Source organism: Merops nubicus, unplaced genomic scaffold (assembly GCF_000691845.1).
Source record: "Merops nubicus isolate BGI_N331 unplaced genomic scaffold, ASM69184v1 scaffold19221, whole genome shotgun sequence".
In the NCBI taxonomy this organism is placed as follows: domain Eukaryota; kingdom Metazoa; phylum Chordata; class Aves; order Coraciiformes; family Meropidae; genus Merops; species Merops nubicus.
In genome coordinates, this window is record NW_008589211.1 from 17,259 (window position 1) to 34,480 (window position 17,222).

General features: G+C 50.5%; 1 protein-coding gene across 1 annotated transcript; it reads left to right on the top strand.

The window, feature by feature from the left end:
• The first annotated feature begins 4,857 nt into the window (after positions 1-4,857).
• On the top strand, positions 4,858-15,030 carry IP6K3 (inositol hexakisphosphate kinase 3). Its single transcript, XM_008949527.1, has 5 exons — positions 4,858-5,056; positions 10,040-10,256; positions 11,604-11,776; positions 12,416-12,591; positions 14,569-15,030. Exons 1-5 carry the CDS (start codon positions 4,858-4,860, stop codon positions 15,028-15,030), a joined length of 1,227 nt encoding a protein of 408 aa, XP_008947775.1.
• The last annotated feature ends 2,192 nt before the right edge of the window (positions 15,031-17,222 follow it).

Genomic DNA, 17,222 nt, shown 5'->3' on the forward strand with positions numbered 1-17,222 from the left:
ACTTTTCCATTGCCTCACCAGGCCCAGAGCTCCGGGTGTCATTTTTCCCTGCACGAGGCCGTTGGCAGGCTCGGGGCTGGGCGGCTGTGGGCTCCACTCCCTGACTCATTCCTCTGCTGCCTGCTTTTGGGCAAACCTCAGTCTCACCCCACGCCTTGCCCCTCTTGCCAGAAGTAGCTTTTCTTTGCCAAAAAAAAGGCTGGTGAGTCCATCTGTCCTGCAGCCACCTCCTCCCTGCAGCGGCCGCAGCCCCTTTGCCCGTCCTCCCCTGCATCCCCTGGCACATTCCCCTGCCCAGGGAGCCAACAGTCAGTGGGGTTCTTTGCCCTGAGAAGCCCATGTCCACCCCTCTCCCAGCACCAGCCCCTTGCCTCTGCCACAGGGAGGTGACAAACCCCCTTGGGGCTGAGCCAGGGTGACTTCTGCAGGTCGTCCAGTAAGCAGAGAACAGACGGGAAAAAAGCAACCGGTTGTTTTCCCGGAGAGATGTTGCACAAGAGAGCCAGGATGTGCCCAAGCTTTCTGGAAACACACGTCCAGCATCTTCTTCCTCCATCCTGCACCCTCTTGCACAGCAGCTCTGTGCCACCCAAGGGTGTCGGTCGCCCTTTAAAGCTCAGCTGGCAGCAGGACGTGCCGGGCGCTTGCCAGCGCCTACGGCAGCAGTCAGCTGATGGCCCAAATGTCCACAGGCTCCCCCCACCCCTTCATTTTTCATACTCCAGCCACACCAAGAAGCAGCAAGAAGCCCAGCCCAGGCAGCACCCCGAGCCCACGCTGACCACTGAGCCCAGACCAGCCCCAGGTAAGGTCCAGGGTGGTTTCTGCATCAGCACCAGCCGCCTTCCAGGGCAGGAGGAACATGGGCAGGATGAACAAGCACTTGACTTTGGAGAGGGGGTAAGATGTTATTAGGGAGGCTCCGAGCCCAGGCATGGCTTGCAGGAGGGGATGGGAGCGAGGGGGGACAGTCGGCACCCTGGGGGGGCTGGTGGGAACCTCTGGGGCAACCTGAGGGTCTGCAGAAAAAGAGCCCAGTGGCATTCGAGTGCCCATCACACTGATGGCAGCACTGGCAAGCCTGGGGCTGGGCAGCAGAGCCTGGGCAGATGTGTTTGGTGCTGTGGGGGGCAGAAATCGGGCAGGGGGGTAAGGGAACCTGTGCCCTTTCCCACAGGATGTGGTGGCACCACGTCCCCTTGTGCCAGGGTGCTGCTGCCAGCCCCAGACAACACAACTCCCGTCCCTCCCCACCCAGCCTGTCGCTTCCTGCAGCCAAATAAATCCTTCAGCCCAGCAAAGGGAATCTTTGCATCTTCATTGGGGATGTGGGGACCAGTCATCAACTTTATGAACATCATTTTCTTTCAGGAGAGGAAACGTAAGATAAAAGAGCTGTTTCTGCATGTGAGGATTTATGGCAGGGTGGTTAGAGCTGGGTTTCTTGCTGAGAGCTGAGCTTTTTGTTCCCAGCGTGGTGCTGCCCTGCAACTATTTCTGACTGTGGCTGTAGTCAAGGGAAGAGCAGCAAAGGCAGATTTGAAGGTTCATTGAGGGCTGCAGCCACTTGCCTGCCCATGCAAAAAAATAGAGTCTGCTTCAGGCCCTGCTGGGGTGGGCACTGGGCTGGAACCAGGAGGATTTTCCTTATGGCCAAGGCATTTTGGAGGCAGAAGGGCAAAGACTGAAGGGAAATGTGGCAACTGGGCATTGTCCACCCCCTGCTCTCAGGCTGGGCTGCTGCTCGATGCAGGAACTGGTTTGGATTCCAGGGCAGCTCCAGTACCAAGAGTGTGGACACACAGATTGCTTCAAATTAACCACGATGTTCTTTCATTGCCTTTTAATGAAGCAAGAAAATCACAATGAGCAGCAGTTGAAACCCAGCTTGGAGCAGGGTGACCACAGAAGGTGCTGACCACTGTGTGTGAGGCTAAGAACATGCTCCTGGGCTGTCAGAGTGCTTGTTTTTAAAGTGATTTTGCTTTTTAATCTCCCAAAGTATTTCTGCTAAGAGGACCCCGGGCACTGGGGAGATGCAGATGGTTTAAAGGATCTTGGGGGTTTGTTTTTCTAGAGAGGGGAGTTCTCTGTATTTTCCTTCCCCAACATTTCCCAGCCCATCCTCATCCTCAGTGCTTGGGTCAATTTATTTTTGTAGCTAGGGGAAAAACTATTCAAGGTTTCTTGTTTTGGTTTTGAGGCTAGAGATTTATCTGTAATTCTGTGTATTTTTAGTGAGGTAAATATCTTTTGGCATTCATGATAACTTGAGCTGGCAGAGGTGATTTATTTCAGGAGTGTCTTGTTTCAGAGGAGCTGGGAGCAGCTCAGTGAGTGTTTGTGGTAACATTTATCTGCCCCAAATGGACAAGTTGCTTCAGAACAAAAACTAAATGGAAAAAAAAAAGCCCCTTACTCTTACTGCAAACCTCACTCTGAGTTTTGCTTAAGAGAAAACAGTAAGAGCCTTATAAAATCGTGGGGGTTTGGTTGGTTTTTTTCCCCCTCAACTCTCTTTGCAACGCCAAGGTTGCCAGGATTGTTGCTGTGGTATGTCAGCTGAATTTCAGCCTTGGACTGTCTCTGAAGCAATAAATACTGGACTGAAGTCACACTGTGCTGGCACTCCAAAGAGGTGTTATGACAAATCCACTTGCTTTTTGCTTTTCTCCTTTCTTTTTTGAAAAAGAGGTGGAGGAAAAAAAAAACAAAACCCAACAAACCCAAACCACCCTAACAACCCAACAGCTTTCAAGGGAGAAATCCTCTTTAAAAGTTGCCAGCAACTTAACAAAAATGCTAAATGCTTTTATTAACTTCTAGAAAAGCTCTGAAGAGCTGCTTTCTTCCCTGGTTGAAAAGCACTTGTCTAAGTGGCCTGGCTTTGTTCCCTCGCAGGGGTACCTGCGGGTAATTGTAGAGTAGAAATTCCTCTCCAAAGTGTGCAGAGAGGGAAGAATAGAAAAATGAAGGGGGAAGAAAAACCCACCTTGGGGGAAGGTAAAGGAGCTGCTCTGGGTGGTTTGGAGTTAGGAGTGATTTTTCTTTCCCTTCAACCCACCTCATCCCACTCCTCCAGGCAAAAAACAAAGCAGGCACCTGCGCCGAGTGCTCGTTTGCTCCGTGGTTTAATTGCAGCATGAAGGGGAAGCTGAAGCACAGCAGAGCTTTGCTCTTGGTCATGGGATGAGGAATATGTGGGGTTTCAGTGGTTCAGCTCCCAGGTTGGGCTGTCAATGCCCTGCTTGCAGAGAGCAGCAGTCTGGCTGGGAAGCTCCAGGTTTATTCCTGGTGTGATCACTGAGGTTCCACCAACCCTCTGCTCTTCGGTGCCTCCTGGTTAAGGATGGGGGGATGATGCTGCCACGGTCCCAGCAAGGCTTGGGCTTGGCAGAGGTGGTGTCGTTCACCCAGCAACATCCTGGAAGCTTTGCTAGAGAGGAATGGATCTCCCAAAGTCATTATTATCTACTGCAGTGAGTTTCTGCTAGCAAAAATAGGAAGCAGAACTCCTCAAGCTATGCTGAAGCTGGAGGAACAAGGAGAAAGCCCCTTGAGCTAACAGGGGCAGGCAAACCAGGGCTCTGCACGCCCTTTTTTAAAGGCTGCAGGAACATGGAACAGTCCTCAACAGGATAAATTTATGATTTTTTCCCCCCCTATCCCTTTTAGTTTGAGGTCTGAAGCATCTTCCTCTGATTTTACTGCCTTGATGGTTTGAAGCCAGACTGCTTCTCCAGGGCAAATAGTAGCTCAGCTGCCTTTTTGTCTTTCTCAGTGGTTATGGGATTCCCCTGCCCAGTGTCCACCAGAGCAAGAGCCCTCCATGGACTTCTTGCAAAGAATCTAGTGCAGGGGTGGGTGTTGCTGGGTGCTTGCAAGAGGATCACAGACATTGTCCCTGCCTGTGCTTCTCCTCCCTTACTGTTTTAGGGCCAGCTCTTGTTGCTCTCAAAATCCAGGGGGAATTTCTCTCGGGGGGGTTAGAACCGTGAACAGAGCTGCTGCTGGATGCTCCTTGGGGCTGCAGCAGAGGGCAGGGATGGGGAGCTCAGGGGGGACTGCTGCTTGGGTGTCTGGTTTGACACGTGCTCGTGCCACGTGTTGCACGGTGGAGGAAACGCTCCTGCTGATGCTCTGGTGTTAAATGACAGCAAAGGACCCCACTGAGCTCTCTTTAGAAGGTGCATGAAATGTTGCTAACCCCACCAGCGGTGTTAAGAGGCAAGGGGCTGCCCAGGGAGGTGAGCCTGGGGAGATTTTATTAATAAACCTCCTCTGGAAGGGTTGTCCTAGCTTGGGAAGGACTAAGACCATCACTAACACCATCCTGTAGGGCAAACTGGAGCTGCTGCACAGCGAGGGGTGTCAGGAATACAGTGTATTAATAACCTGGCATTACTGGCCCAAGGAATGCCCTGATCCAGCTGCTTTGATGAGGCCATCACATTAACTTGATAGCTCTTCTCATCATTTCCCCTCTTGTTTCTTTTGCCCCCAACAGGTCTAAATTGGGTCTTTCCTAGTCTCTACATTTCATGCCAGGGCTCCCTGCCAGCCCCTGGGCACCTAAAGAACCCACCCTGCTGTGCCCAGGCTGTGCTCCCAGCCCCGCTGGGGTGCCAGTGCAGATGGGGGCTTTGTGGGGGCTTTGTGGGGGCTTTGTGGGGGCTTTGTGGGGGCTTGTCCCCCCTTTCTCACTCTGCTCTGTACCCTCTCTCTTACAGACACCATCGGTGAAAACCCCGAGCGAGCGTCAACCGGTCCAGCACAGCACCACCCAAACCCCACTTCTGATCCCCCTTGGCTGCTACTAAAGGGGAGCAAAGCCCCCCCTGCCCTTCGCCCAGCACCATGGTGGGGCAGAGTCCCCTGGAGCCCAGCGAGAGCAGAGCTGCTGTCCTCCTGGAGCCCTTTGTCCACCAGGTGGGCGGCCACATGAGCATGATGCAGTACGACGAGCACACGGTCTGCAAGCCCCTGGTCTCCCAGGAGCTGAGCTTCTACGAGTCGCTGCCCTTGGCCATGAGACAGTTCACACCCCAGTACAAAGGTAAGGAGAGGGGCTGGGAAGGGAGCTGCGGGTCAGCGTTGTCACCAGGATTAGTGCTGAGCCTGGAGTGAGGGCTGGGTGGCAGCGGCTGGCTCGGTGGGGCTGAGCTGTGGAGCCTCCTCACTCATGCAGGTTTTGCTGAGCAAAGATGCTTTCCTGTGTGCATGGAGCAGGTCTGGGAGGCTGGGGGGGGGTTTCCTGGGTCTCTGTGGCTGTGGGGAGTCTTTGATGTCTAATAAGGGTTAAGCACTGGATGATGGCACCAGGAGACCCTCCTCTCTGCCCGTCCCCTTGCTGCTGTGGTTGGCCGTGGTGACACAGGGGACTCTGGTCATGTCAAATAGGGCTGAAATTGGTCAGTTCTTGAGATAATCATGACAAGATGGAAGCTGAAAGTGTGAACATGATCCTCTCCTGGGGAGCCAACAGCCTGGGCAGTGCAGGAGTGGGACAGAGGGGCAAAACCAGAAAAAAACCCCCCACAGAACAAGGGACAGGAATAGGATGGGGTTTCCCAACAGCATTTGCTTCAGGGATTTTGAAGGTATGGCCCCTGATGAGTTGTCCTGGTGGCATGTGAATGGCAGTACTGAAGAGGTGCAGGAGAGCAGGGAACAGGAGAGTCTTCGACCCGACACTTGATGTGCTCTGCTCAGTGGAGCTTTGACACTTGATAGGTTTTATTCAGTAGAGCTTTGACACTTGATAACATTTTATCCAGCAGAGCTTTGAACGAGCAGCCCCTGATCAGAAAGGGTTTCTATACCAGAAAAAGAGCTCAGGCTGCCCTTGCCCCACATCCATGGCCCCATTGCTCCAGGCCTTGGTTTGAGAGGAGGTGAAGGTTTGTGACAGAAGCAGAGAAGTCACTGAGAGCAAGGAAAGGGTCACGAGCTGGGGGAGAGATGGTCCTTGGGGCCAGCATGAACCATCAAGCCTGGAACTCCAGCCTGGGATGTATCAAGGTTTGCTGTTGCTGGGTGCTCCACCCTGGTTGAGCTCTGCTCCCCCCAGCACTCCTGTGAGCTCTGGGAAAACTTAAAAACCACATCCCCAGGGCAGGGAAGAGCCTCCTGCCTGGTCCCTCCCTCCAAACACCCTGTCCCCAGCTCTCCTTGCCCTCAATCACTTTCTCAGCCAAATTTCTCAGCCTAGCTACTGCAAAGCAGCCCTTGATGTCTGTGAGGGTTCTAGTATATTTTTAAGACATCCCCCCCCTCCCCCCCTTCTTCCTTATTCCCTCACTATTTCTGCCTTTACTGCCAGACTCGTGCTGCTCATAAAGCTCCTGACCCTGGATTTTCAGGAGAGGCGAGCTCGGCTGTCACCTAAAAACCTAAAATATCTTTTGGTCCTTCAGCATTACAGAAAAGAGCTCAAAGTGTCAGCAGTGCTTTCGATGAGCCTCCAATCCAATCTCTCCCTTTCCCAGAAAGTCAGAGGCCTTTGCAGATAGATGGGATGATATTAAAAAGATGCTTAAGAAAGAAAACAAGTCTTCTTCCAAGCAATTTCCTTCAGCCAGGGCAGGGGTTCGGTGCTGGAGAGCTGGGACCTGCTCTGTGTCTCTAATAAAGATGTTAAGCAGTCCCAGCTTATCAGTTGAGGGGTAGCCTGGTTATTAATACCCTCTTGTCTTCTTTTTCCCTTTTATTGCAAGTCCCAGGGAGTTTTGTGAGGAGGGGTAACTGAAGAGCAATTCTCCAATTTGGCATCGGCCACACACATTTGGTTTTATTCTGAGTAGAACTGTCCCAGCCCTGAATGCCAGTTAAAGAGGTGGAACATTTTCCCACGAGGGTGATGGGGGGGGGATAGGCATCGGGGGAATAATCCTGAGGTCTTCTTCAGCCTTTCACACGTGTCCATGTTCCTCATCTCTATTCTTAGGCTGGGGGGGATGGCTCAGGGACTATTATGTAATGATGACATTCTGTGCAATGTTGATCAAATGTCATCATTCAAATCTAAGACTGTGTTGGCTGCTTGAAAGAAAAAAAAAAGAAGTCTACTGCTCTCTTAACCATTTCATGCAGGTTGGTGACCTTGGGGCCAGCTTTTCCCCCTTGTAAACCTCTTCCTGCCCCATGCTGAGCTTGGGAGGGGATGCTGGACTTGTTTTCAAGCCCAGTTCTGCTCAGGTTCCTATTGCAGGCAGTGGTGAATAAATGCACTTGTAAATTTAAAAATAAATCCATGAGGGTAGTGCCACATAGCAAAATGCTCCTGAGGTTCTCTGGGATGCCACCAGCATGGTGACAGCATCCGTAAATACCCCCTGGCTGCCTTGCTGCTGCTGGACAGGAGGGGGATTGTGGGGTTAGGGACACTAAAGGGCCAGCAAAGACAAGTACCTAAATCATAGAACCCATAATGTTTAGTTTGGATAAGAACTTTAAGATCATGGTGTCCAACTGTTCCCCCCCACTGCCCCGTGTCCCTCACCCCACATCTCCACAGCTTGGAAACCCCTCCAGGGATGGGGACTCCACCACTGCCCTGGCCTCCTTTGCTTCCAGATAGATGTTTTCTTGTTGCAATAAAGAGAAGGGTGGTTGCTGCGTGTTCTAGATTTGTTTTGCAGACAGAGGTCACTTGCAGCACTTCTGCAAAACCCATATGGAAGCCCACCAGGAAACAAAAGTATTTTTCAGGCTGAGATGTAGGGTTTTGAAGAGTTTTTTGAACTGGAAGGAATGAGAGGATCACATTCCCTTGCAATTTCACTGCTCATTCTTGCCTTTGAAAATCTCCCCATTAATTTTCATATTAATGTAAGATACTTAAGAACTCTTAGTTTCGTGCTATATATAACATTTTTAGGGCCAGATTGTTAGCACTATGTAAATCAGCACAGCTCCATTGACTTGCAGATATGTAATTGGGACAGTTTTTAAGGTTACAGGCTGCTGTGGTGCCATAACTGAGGCAGAGCTAGATTTGGAATCAAGGACTCCGTTTGCCTCGCAGTGACTTTTTAAAACTAAAAAGGCTTTGAATTAGGCAAAAGATATGCTGGCTTTTTTATTTTTTTCCCTATCCCCTGAAAAATCAAAGCAGGCATCCAAGCTGATAGGAATTTTGCTGGCTCTTGGTTAGCTGTAGTATGGATTTTTTAGGAATGGGACTCAGTGAAAGATCAGGTGGGTAACGTTGGAGCCTGAGGAAGACAGAGCTCCCTGTGCTCATCATGACCATGAGCAAAGGACTGAGATAGCTAAAAATATTGCTTACCCCCTAATTAAGGTTTCCAGCCCCCCAGCTCGCCTGGCAGAGCAGCCTGTGTATATTCCCCCCCCCATTTCAGTGTAAAATAAGCTGGTTTAACAGAGCCTGTCATGGCAGGCTGTGCAGATTAATGGTGATTTTACAGCCAAAGAGGACAGAAATGGTTGTGGTAGCTGAGCAGAGGGGCTGTATGGAGGACAGGAGGAGGGAAGTGGATCCAAATACAGCTCGAGCTGCAGGATTATGAAGTGCAGGACCCAGGGAGGGATGGGCACCTAAAGGAGCAGCTAAGGGAGGTGCTGGTGGCTGCAGAAACACAGAGCTCCTGCAGTTCCGACAGGGAAGACCTCCCGCAGTCAGCAAAACCCAGCAGGCAGGTCTCTGCACACACACACACACGGAGGGCAAATCCTTCTGGCTGTGTTGACTTACTATAATCTCACTTTAAATGGAGAACAGGGAGTTTGCCTGTTTATTTGTTTTGGCAAATTGGCTTGGGAGAACAGAGCTCCCTTGTTTGTTGAGCTGCCGAAATGCATCTCCCCGCAGTGCCCAACAGACCCAGTGAGGACGCCCTGGAAACAGCTGGATAAAACCCCAGCTCCACATGCTGCTAACAGGGCTCTTCCCAGGGTTGAGTTTTGCTGGTCCAACAGCTTTGACTGTCCTCTTTTGGGTTTGCCTTCCTGCAGAGAGATGTGAAAGCAGCAGAGCGCGACTCATGCGGCTGGCATCCCGTCCCTCTGAGCCCCCAAAGGGCGATGCTCTAAAAATGCTTCTGCTGCCTTGGGAGGCTCAGACAGCCCTGACCCAGGCTTGCAGGAGCAGGACTGGGCTTATCAGCCTTTCCCAGAAAGGTCAGAGCTGTCGGGTTCAGAGCCACAGCCATAGTGGAGGCAGCCGCCCCCATGCCAGGGATGGGCTGAGACTGGGCTAAACATGCCATGGGCTGAATGGCATCCGAGCCCTGTGATTCCCCTTGGAGTCAGGGGAAATTGTCATGCTAAAATATACAATGGTGTTTTAAGCATTTCCACTTAGGGTGGAAAGTAATAATCCCCAGTGGTGCTCATGTTCCCCCTCGTGCGTGAGCACCGGACATGTGAGGGGCCGGTCACCCCCATGAGACTTTTGGGTGCTGGTCCTTGGTGCCTGGGGAAGGACACGAGCATGACAATGTGGGTATCACGTAGGCAGGCAGCGCTGCCAGCCCATGCACATGCCTCTGCCCTTGCTCCTGGGCCTCTCCAATTAAAGGAGGCAGTTGGCATGTTGGTTGTCTCTGGAAAATTCCCGGTCCCCAACCCTCCCTTTGATTCCTGCCAATGAAAAGTGTATCCAGCTTACCTTGTCTTACAAAGTGAGACCTAAATCTCTTGTTATAAATAATCCAGCAGCTCCAGGTCCAAGGAGGGGAGGTTTTTGCTGGGTCACTTGCAGCACAGCAGAGCCTGGAGGGACAGAGGATGAAGGAACTCAATGTTCAGAGGAGGCAGGTTTCAACCCAAGCCTCGAGAGGAGGGAACGTTAGAAAAGCCTGTGGCTGTTTTCCAGGGTTTCAGACTAAGGCTGTTTATTAGGCCTCAAATCAGAGTGGGGTCAGTGTGAGAGGCCACTAAAACACACAGAGGCAGCTGTCCTGCTAAGCACTGACCCTCTCAGGAAGGCTGGAGCACCTTGGGGGTGACCGAGTCTGGATGGTAGCCCATGAGTTAATCTCATTCTGGTTGGGTTTTGCCCTTGTTTGTTCTCTAGGCATCGTTTCGGTGCACCTCAAGAAGGACAGCCTTGGGAACCTGACCCTGATTGCCAGCCCCAGCCTGCAGGCAGAGAGCTGTGGCCGCCTGGACAAGGCCAGTGGTGACCCCTCGGTGACGATATGGCACAAAGGCAAGTGGGCCAGCGGCGCCGGCAGCGAGCACGCCCTCGCCAAGTGGAGCCACACGCAGCTCACCAAGAGCTTCAAGGAGAGGTGAGGGTCTGCTCCTCCCTGCAGACAGCCTCCTGCTCCTCGCCTGCCGCCCCGGGGAGGGTCTAAGCGGGGTGGGTTTGGTTGGTACCGCTCCTGGTTTGAGGCGAAGTGAGCAAAAGCAATCACGGAATGGCTGAGGTTGGAAGGGAGCCTAGAGATCATCTCATCCAGCATCCCTGCCATGGGATGCCTCTCAACTAGCCTGGGTTGCTCAAGGCCTTGAACACCTCCAGGGAGGGGCATCCACAACCTCTCTGGGCAATCTAGTCCAAAGTCTCACCACCCTCAGACTGAAGATCTTCCTAAGATCTAGTCTAAACCTACTCTCCTTCAGTTTAAAAGCAACGCCCCTTGTCCTGTTGGAAAACTCTTAGGAAAAGTCTATCTCCAGCCTCCCTGTAGGTTCCTTCAAATATTGGAAGGCAGTTCTAAGGTCCCCCTGGAGTCTTCTCTTCTCCAGCCAAGGTGAAGAAAACCAAAGCTCAGCTTGGTGGCTTCACAGTTCCTCTCTTCCCAGCTCTTGGCTGAAGCGGGGCAGATTTGGCTCTCGCTGAGATGCCATTGCTCAAATATGGGCCTCAAATTCTGCTTTAAACGTGTTCCTGGGAGTGCAGTGTGCTCCAAAAGCAGGAGAGGCCCCAGGAGAACAGCCACAGCACATATCGTCCTTCTGCTGGTAGCCAGCCAGCAGCAGCAGCCCCGAGGTGGTTCAGTCCTGTCCTCATCCCAGGGGAGAGCTGTCTCCAAGAGGCACTGCAGTGCTTGCAAACACACTGCGACCTCAGGGCTTGCAGGAGCTTTCTGCAAGACATCTTTTGTCTCAAAAAGGACCTCGGTTGGCTCAGAGTGAAGGGTGCAATATTGCTACTGTGAAAGCACTGCCCTGGGTGTGATGCAAGTTATGGTTTTTGGATAAGCGAGACCAAGGAATGACTCTCCAAGGAGAACAAACTTCCACACTGCTCCCTCCCTTCCCTCCTCAAAGGCAGCCCTTCTAAATTAGGAATCATTCCTATTGTGGGACAGTTTGCCTGTGTTGTGCCTTTTAGGTAGATAAATAGAGATTCCTGCTCATTGGTGTTATGAATGGCGCTTTCAGAGGAGCCAAGCACACCTTGAAATTATAATGAAAGAAAATATTGGCACCCAGCAATAGCTGGCTTTCTGAAAATGACTTTTACTCAGTAACAAAGGATCTCTGCAGGTTGGACATGATGAGTGTGTTTCCTTTGAGAGTCCCTGAAAATTCACCTTATCAAGTTTGAGGCTCTACAAAAAGAGGAGGGGATGGAATATTCTCTTCTGGAGCTTACAAACCAAACGTGTTCTTTTGTGTGTTTTGTCTAGCTGCCCGGGGAAGATGCTATTGAGGACAGACCTTCAGTACTGCACAGATTCACTTTTGGAAGATGCGAATGGAAACCAGCCAGAAAGAAAGAGCTACAACCCCTGGGGACTGCACTGCCACAGACAGCACCTGAACCGCATGTCCTCCAAGCATAATGAGAACAAACTTCATCGTATCCTTTCTGCTCTCTCTCTGCTCTGGCATAGTCTTGCATACAGAGAACAGCTTGTAATCAATGTAGGTTTTACTGCAGGGGTCTGCACCCCTCCTCTGCCCAGTCTTTGGGAAAACACAGAATGGAGTTGCTCTGTTATCTTCTCTCACTGTTTATAAAAGAGAGAGAAGAAAAAGAAGAAAAAAACCACTTCCCATAAAGTGTATTCAGCCTAAGTCAAGGATCCCCTTGGCATGCATTTAAAAACACAACTATATAGGAATTAGCAGCTGCCTCGCCTTTTATTTTCTTATTACACTTCATTACCCACCAGTCATGTGAATAATAGAGTTTAACAACTTCCCCCCCACCCTCTGGAGCGAGTACGGCACCGAGGCGAGGTGTGGGATTGACAGCCCAGGGCTCTGGTGTCACCAGAGAATGGAGCTGTTGGGGCTTTAATTGGTAGGACTGTACTACAGTAAATTAACAGCAATTGGCAGCAAGGGGCCTATAGCAATGACAGGTGGGTAAAATTGGCTCAGAAAGTCTCATTACAGTTGTGAGCTGTTATGGAGCGCGTCAGCAGTGGCTCTGATTTAAGACCTCTTTCAATTAGAATTTAAAAGTATTGGGTTTCCCTTAACTCCTGTTCAGAGTTTCTATTGCTTGAAAATGTGGTGTCAAAATACAACTATCCCTGTATCCTGGACTTAAAGATGGGAACCAGGCAGCACGGTGACGACGCCTCGGAGGAGAAGAAAGCCAGACACATCAAGAAGTGTGAGCAGAGCACCTCGGCCTCCTTGGGTGTCCGCATCTGTGGGATGCAGGTGAGACCATGGAACCACAGAATCTCTGGGAAGGGACCTCCAAAGGTCATCTAGTCCAACCCCTCCCGCCATAAGCAGGGACATCTGCAACTAGATCAAGCCACTCAGAGCTTCATCCAGCCTGATCTTGAATGTCCCCAGGGATGGGGTCTCCACCACCTGTCTGGGCAACCTATTCCAGGGATCTATCACCCTCATACTGAAGAACTTTTTCCTAAATCTGCCCTTTTCTAGCTTAAAGCCATTGCCCCTCATCCTGTCACTCCAAACCCTTCTGAATAGTCCCTCCCCTGTAGGCCCCACAGGGCTTGAAACCAAGCTAGAGATGTAAAGGGACAATTTGCTGGTGTAGACTGGAGTCGTTTTATTCTCATCTCCCTCTAAATACAAACTGTAAGAATTGGCCACTTGGTTTTGTATCCTCTAGCAGGAGAGGATGCTTAGAGCAGAGGACAGAACATGGACATGAGCTTGTTGGAGGCTACAAAAATGATCTGAGGCTGGAACCCCTCTGCTGGGAGGCGAGGCTGGGAGTGTTGGGGCTGTTGAGCCTGGAGAAGAGAAGGCTCCAGGGAGCTCATCTGGTGGTTTTTCAGTACTTAAAGGCGCCTGTCAGAAAGCTGAGGACAGACTTTTGAGCAGGGCCTGTTGGGACAGGACAAGGAGTGATGGTTTGAAACTAAAAGAAGGAGATTAAGAGAGAGCAGGAAGAAATGTTTTACATGGAGGGTAAAGACCCTGGTGAGCCCCTGGCCCAGGCTGCCCAGAGAGGTGGTCACTGCCCCATCCCTGGAACCATCCCAGGGGAGGTTGGCCGGGGCTCTGAGCACCCTGCTCTAGCTGGGGATGTCCCTGCTTAGGGCAGGGGGGTTGCACTAGATGAGCTTTAAAGGTCCCTTCCCACCCATTCTATTATTCTATCATACTGTGGCATCTATAGAGTAACCCTTTCCCCCTACCCCTCTTTGACTTGTGGAGATTTGGCTGCTGTCACAGGCAGTGGCTGCACAAGCACCACCCTGCACCACTGCCACCAGTATGAGCAGCTGGAATCCGTTTACCCCAGCTGAGAATCTGCCTGTACATGAGCACAGATTCCTCTCTCATGCTCAGTTCTTGGCTGCTGCACAAAGAAGAAAACCAAAAAAAGCATCCTGCTGCCCTGCTCCTGCCTTCACAGACTGCAAGAGCAAGGGGAGGGGTTACTTTGTGCTAAATATTACAATTCCTCTTGCTCAAACTGCTGCCCTTCCCTTTCACTCCTAAATGAAATCACGCACTTGTATCACTCACCCTTCTCCAGCAGGTTTCAGAACGTTCTTCTGCTGTGCCTGAAGGATAATCATGAGAATGATGGTTATAAAGCACAGATATAGCAGTGTAAACACTCGGTGTCAAACCCTGCATCCCTGTCTGGGCTCTGCCATCCTTTTGTTGAGCAGATTATCCTTTAAATTACTCGTGGCGTGCGGGTTAATTCTAAATTCGCTCCTTCATTTGTTACTCAGCGTTACCAGAGCTTCACATACAAATTTCTGTCTAAATCTCATCTCTCTGTGTTTAAGAAAGCAAGATCATAGCTACCCGTGCATTATGTATTGGGAGAAGGTTCAGAGCTGGGGTATTCCTGTGCTGCTGCAAACTCCCACCATAGCCAGAGGGAAAATGCTGTAAATCACTCATGTCAGGACTATGACTTACAGCTATTTGGGTTTCTCAAAGGGGTAATTTATAGCAGTACAACAAGGATCTGCACTAGTGGTTTAAACAGGAGAGTTTAAATCTCCAGGAAAGACAGGAGGTGGGATTCAGCACGAAGCCTGCAGCACGTTGCCAGGGTTGCTAGATGTTGCCAGACTGCAGAGGAGCTGCGTCCCCTTCCTCAGCTCGGGTCTGAACTTTGTAGATGAGGGAGAAATCTAGAGCTTTGGGAGAACCTGAATGACTGAATCTGGACTGTTGCTTTCTTGCCTCCAGGTTTACCAAGCGGACACTGGCCATTTTCTCTGCAAAGACAAGTATTATGGCAGGAAACTCTCAGCAGAGGGATTCAGGCAAACCTTGCGCCAGTTCCTGTGCAATGGGAACCACCTCCGGACGGATCTCCTGGAGCCCATCATCCTCAGGCTAAAAGCTCTGCTCTCTGTCATCAGGAGGCAAAGCTCTTACAGGTTCTACTCCAGCTCGCTGCTCATCATTTATGAGGGACAGGAGAACAAGGAGAACACAGCCCCCTTGGATAATCACCTTCACTTCCAAAAAACAAACTGCACGGCCTCCCACGGCACCAATCCCTCCAGAGTCGACGTCCGGATGATAGACTTTGCCCACACCACTTTTAAAGGCTCCAAATGCAACCACACCACGTACGACGGGCCAGACCACGGCTATATTTTTGGCCTGGAGAACCTCATCAAAATCCTTCAGAACATCTCCTAGAGGGCAAGGACAAACGCTGTGGGACAGCCTGGATTTAGTGACCCATAGCCCTGAAAAGCACCGCATGGGGTCAGTCGTGTGGGACCCTCTCAGCTGCCGGATGTCACGTGCAAGGTTTGGAATGAGAGCATGGACAGCTTGCTAGGAAAGTGCTGAAATTGCTGCGTGCTGTTACTGAACTCAAGGGTAACCAAGCCAAGAACTGAAAGAATCTGTTCTGTCTGCAATCAGTCGGGAGATTTCTTCTCCTTCCTTGTTTTACTGCTGTCCTTGATTTATTCCTGAGCCAAAAGAAAGCGTTACTTGAAAGAGTCTTAATGATAAAATAGGACCTGCTCACCTCTCTGCTCAGGAAGCCAAGTGGGCTAAGGAGATATTGAGCATTTGAGTGAGATTATTAAAATGAGCCGGCAGGTCGGAACAGATTTGCAGAATTACTTTCAACTCGTGCTCAACGCTATGAACTGAAATAAAACTGAGCAAAAAAACTCATATGAGAGAGGGGGGAAAAAAAAAGGCACCCTCTGACATGAATGCTCCACGTGCCCAGAGCTGCGAGGAGGTTAGGTGTGGGGAAACACAGACCTGAGAGAGCTGCAGAGGTTCTGAGCTGCTTCAGGGGTGAAAGCAGCAGAACCTCAGACCAAGAACCACACCTCGCAAAGGTTCCATGTCCCTGCAGGATTCTAACAGGGCATGCTACAGAAACTTTCTGTGCAAGAGGCTCCGTAGGGGCTGGAGGTACAGGAATGTGATGACTCTGTCAGGTATCAGTCACGAAACACATTCACACTGAGGTGGTTTTGCTTAAAAAAAGAAAATAAAGATTTTTTTTTTAAAAGTGTGAGATTGAGTCAGGGACTAGACATTAAAGGTCACCTAGAAATTCTTTGATACAAATATCATGTGTGTGTTTGAAGGAGACAATAACAAAAGACTCGAAATAATGTTTACAGCTTTTGTGGACAGATTTTATTATTATGGAACAAACATAATTCCTTCCTGCATGGTGTGGGAAACCTAAAGGAGAATCCTTAAACAAGGAAGAGAGCTACAGAACCCCATTACTGGGGAATGGGGATACAAATAAAATTGTCTAAGTAACTCTCAGCTGTTGTCCATCTCTTTTTCACCTCCTGAGCACCCCTAAGTTATGTTACCTTTTGTTCAGGGCTGTATGTTTCGAAGAGAGACGTTATTTCCACAGGCTTAAACACCAGATCTCAAGGGAGACCCCTTCACTTGTATTTCACTGCGTACAGCTGGTGAATCACCACAATTTATAGCTGGAAATTTTAAGTCCTTTGGCCCAGTTGTGTTATTTGACTTGGCCTCAAGTCCATCTGGGAAGACCACATTATTTCACTGGGTATTGTTCACAGCGTTGCAGATTTCTTGCCCACAGCCTCAGATGACTATAACAAAAGCCACAAACACTCCACTTCAGCAGTGAAAGGATTGAGTCATCCATTGTCTTGGCTCACATTCGTGAGCACACCGTGGTCCTGTGTGATCCCTGCTAATTGTGGCTGTTACAACTAATTGTGGTTTACACAGACCTGCCTCAGCAACCGCAGCCCTGCTGAGCCTCTGGCTGGATGCGTGCACCCAGACATCAGCTTTGAAAGTGGGGAAGGATGAAGAAAGGTCTAAGCATGACACCAGCAGGCAGAACCCTGGTCAGCAGAGCAAAACATCCTCCTTGGCCACCTATTCCTGGAAAGGAAACCACAACCTGTTGCTTGCATAGTGATAGAAGGCATCCTACTCACTCCCCTGAGCATCTCACAAGCACATAATTATAAAGTATTTACTCATCAGCATGCCAAGAGGAGAAGCTCTGAGCCAGTGTACAACCTTAGGTACTCCATGGGGAAAAGGGGACAAACAGGCAAGGCTTTCTAGGTTTGAAAATGGTCAGAAACCAAGCATTAAGGTTGTGTGCTGGCTGCCTGGCCTGGGCATCTGCAGAACCACAGCAGCAGCATCTATTTGCCAGCTGCACAAAGCAGGACGCCTGGATGCATAGGCAGGAATCTCGTGAGGGAAGGGGCACAGCCAGGCTGCTCAGCTTGAACACACAGGGTGGGCTGTGAGCGTCGCTCCCTGAGCCTCAAACTTCTGGCTCTCAGCAGCTCCCTGGGAGGAGGCTGGAGCCAAGTGAGGGTTGGTTTCTTCTAGCAAGGAACAAG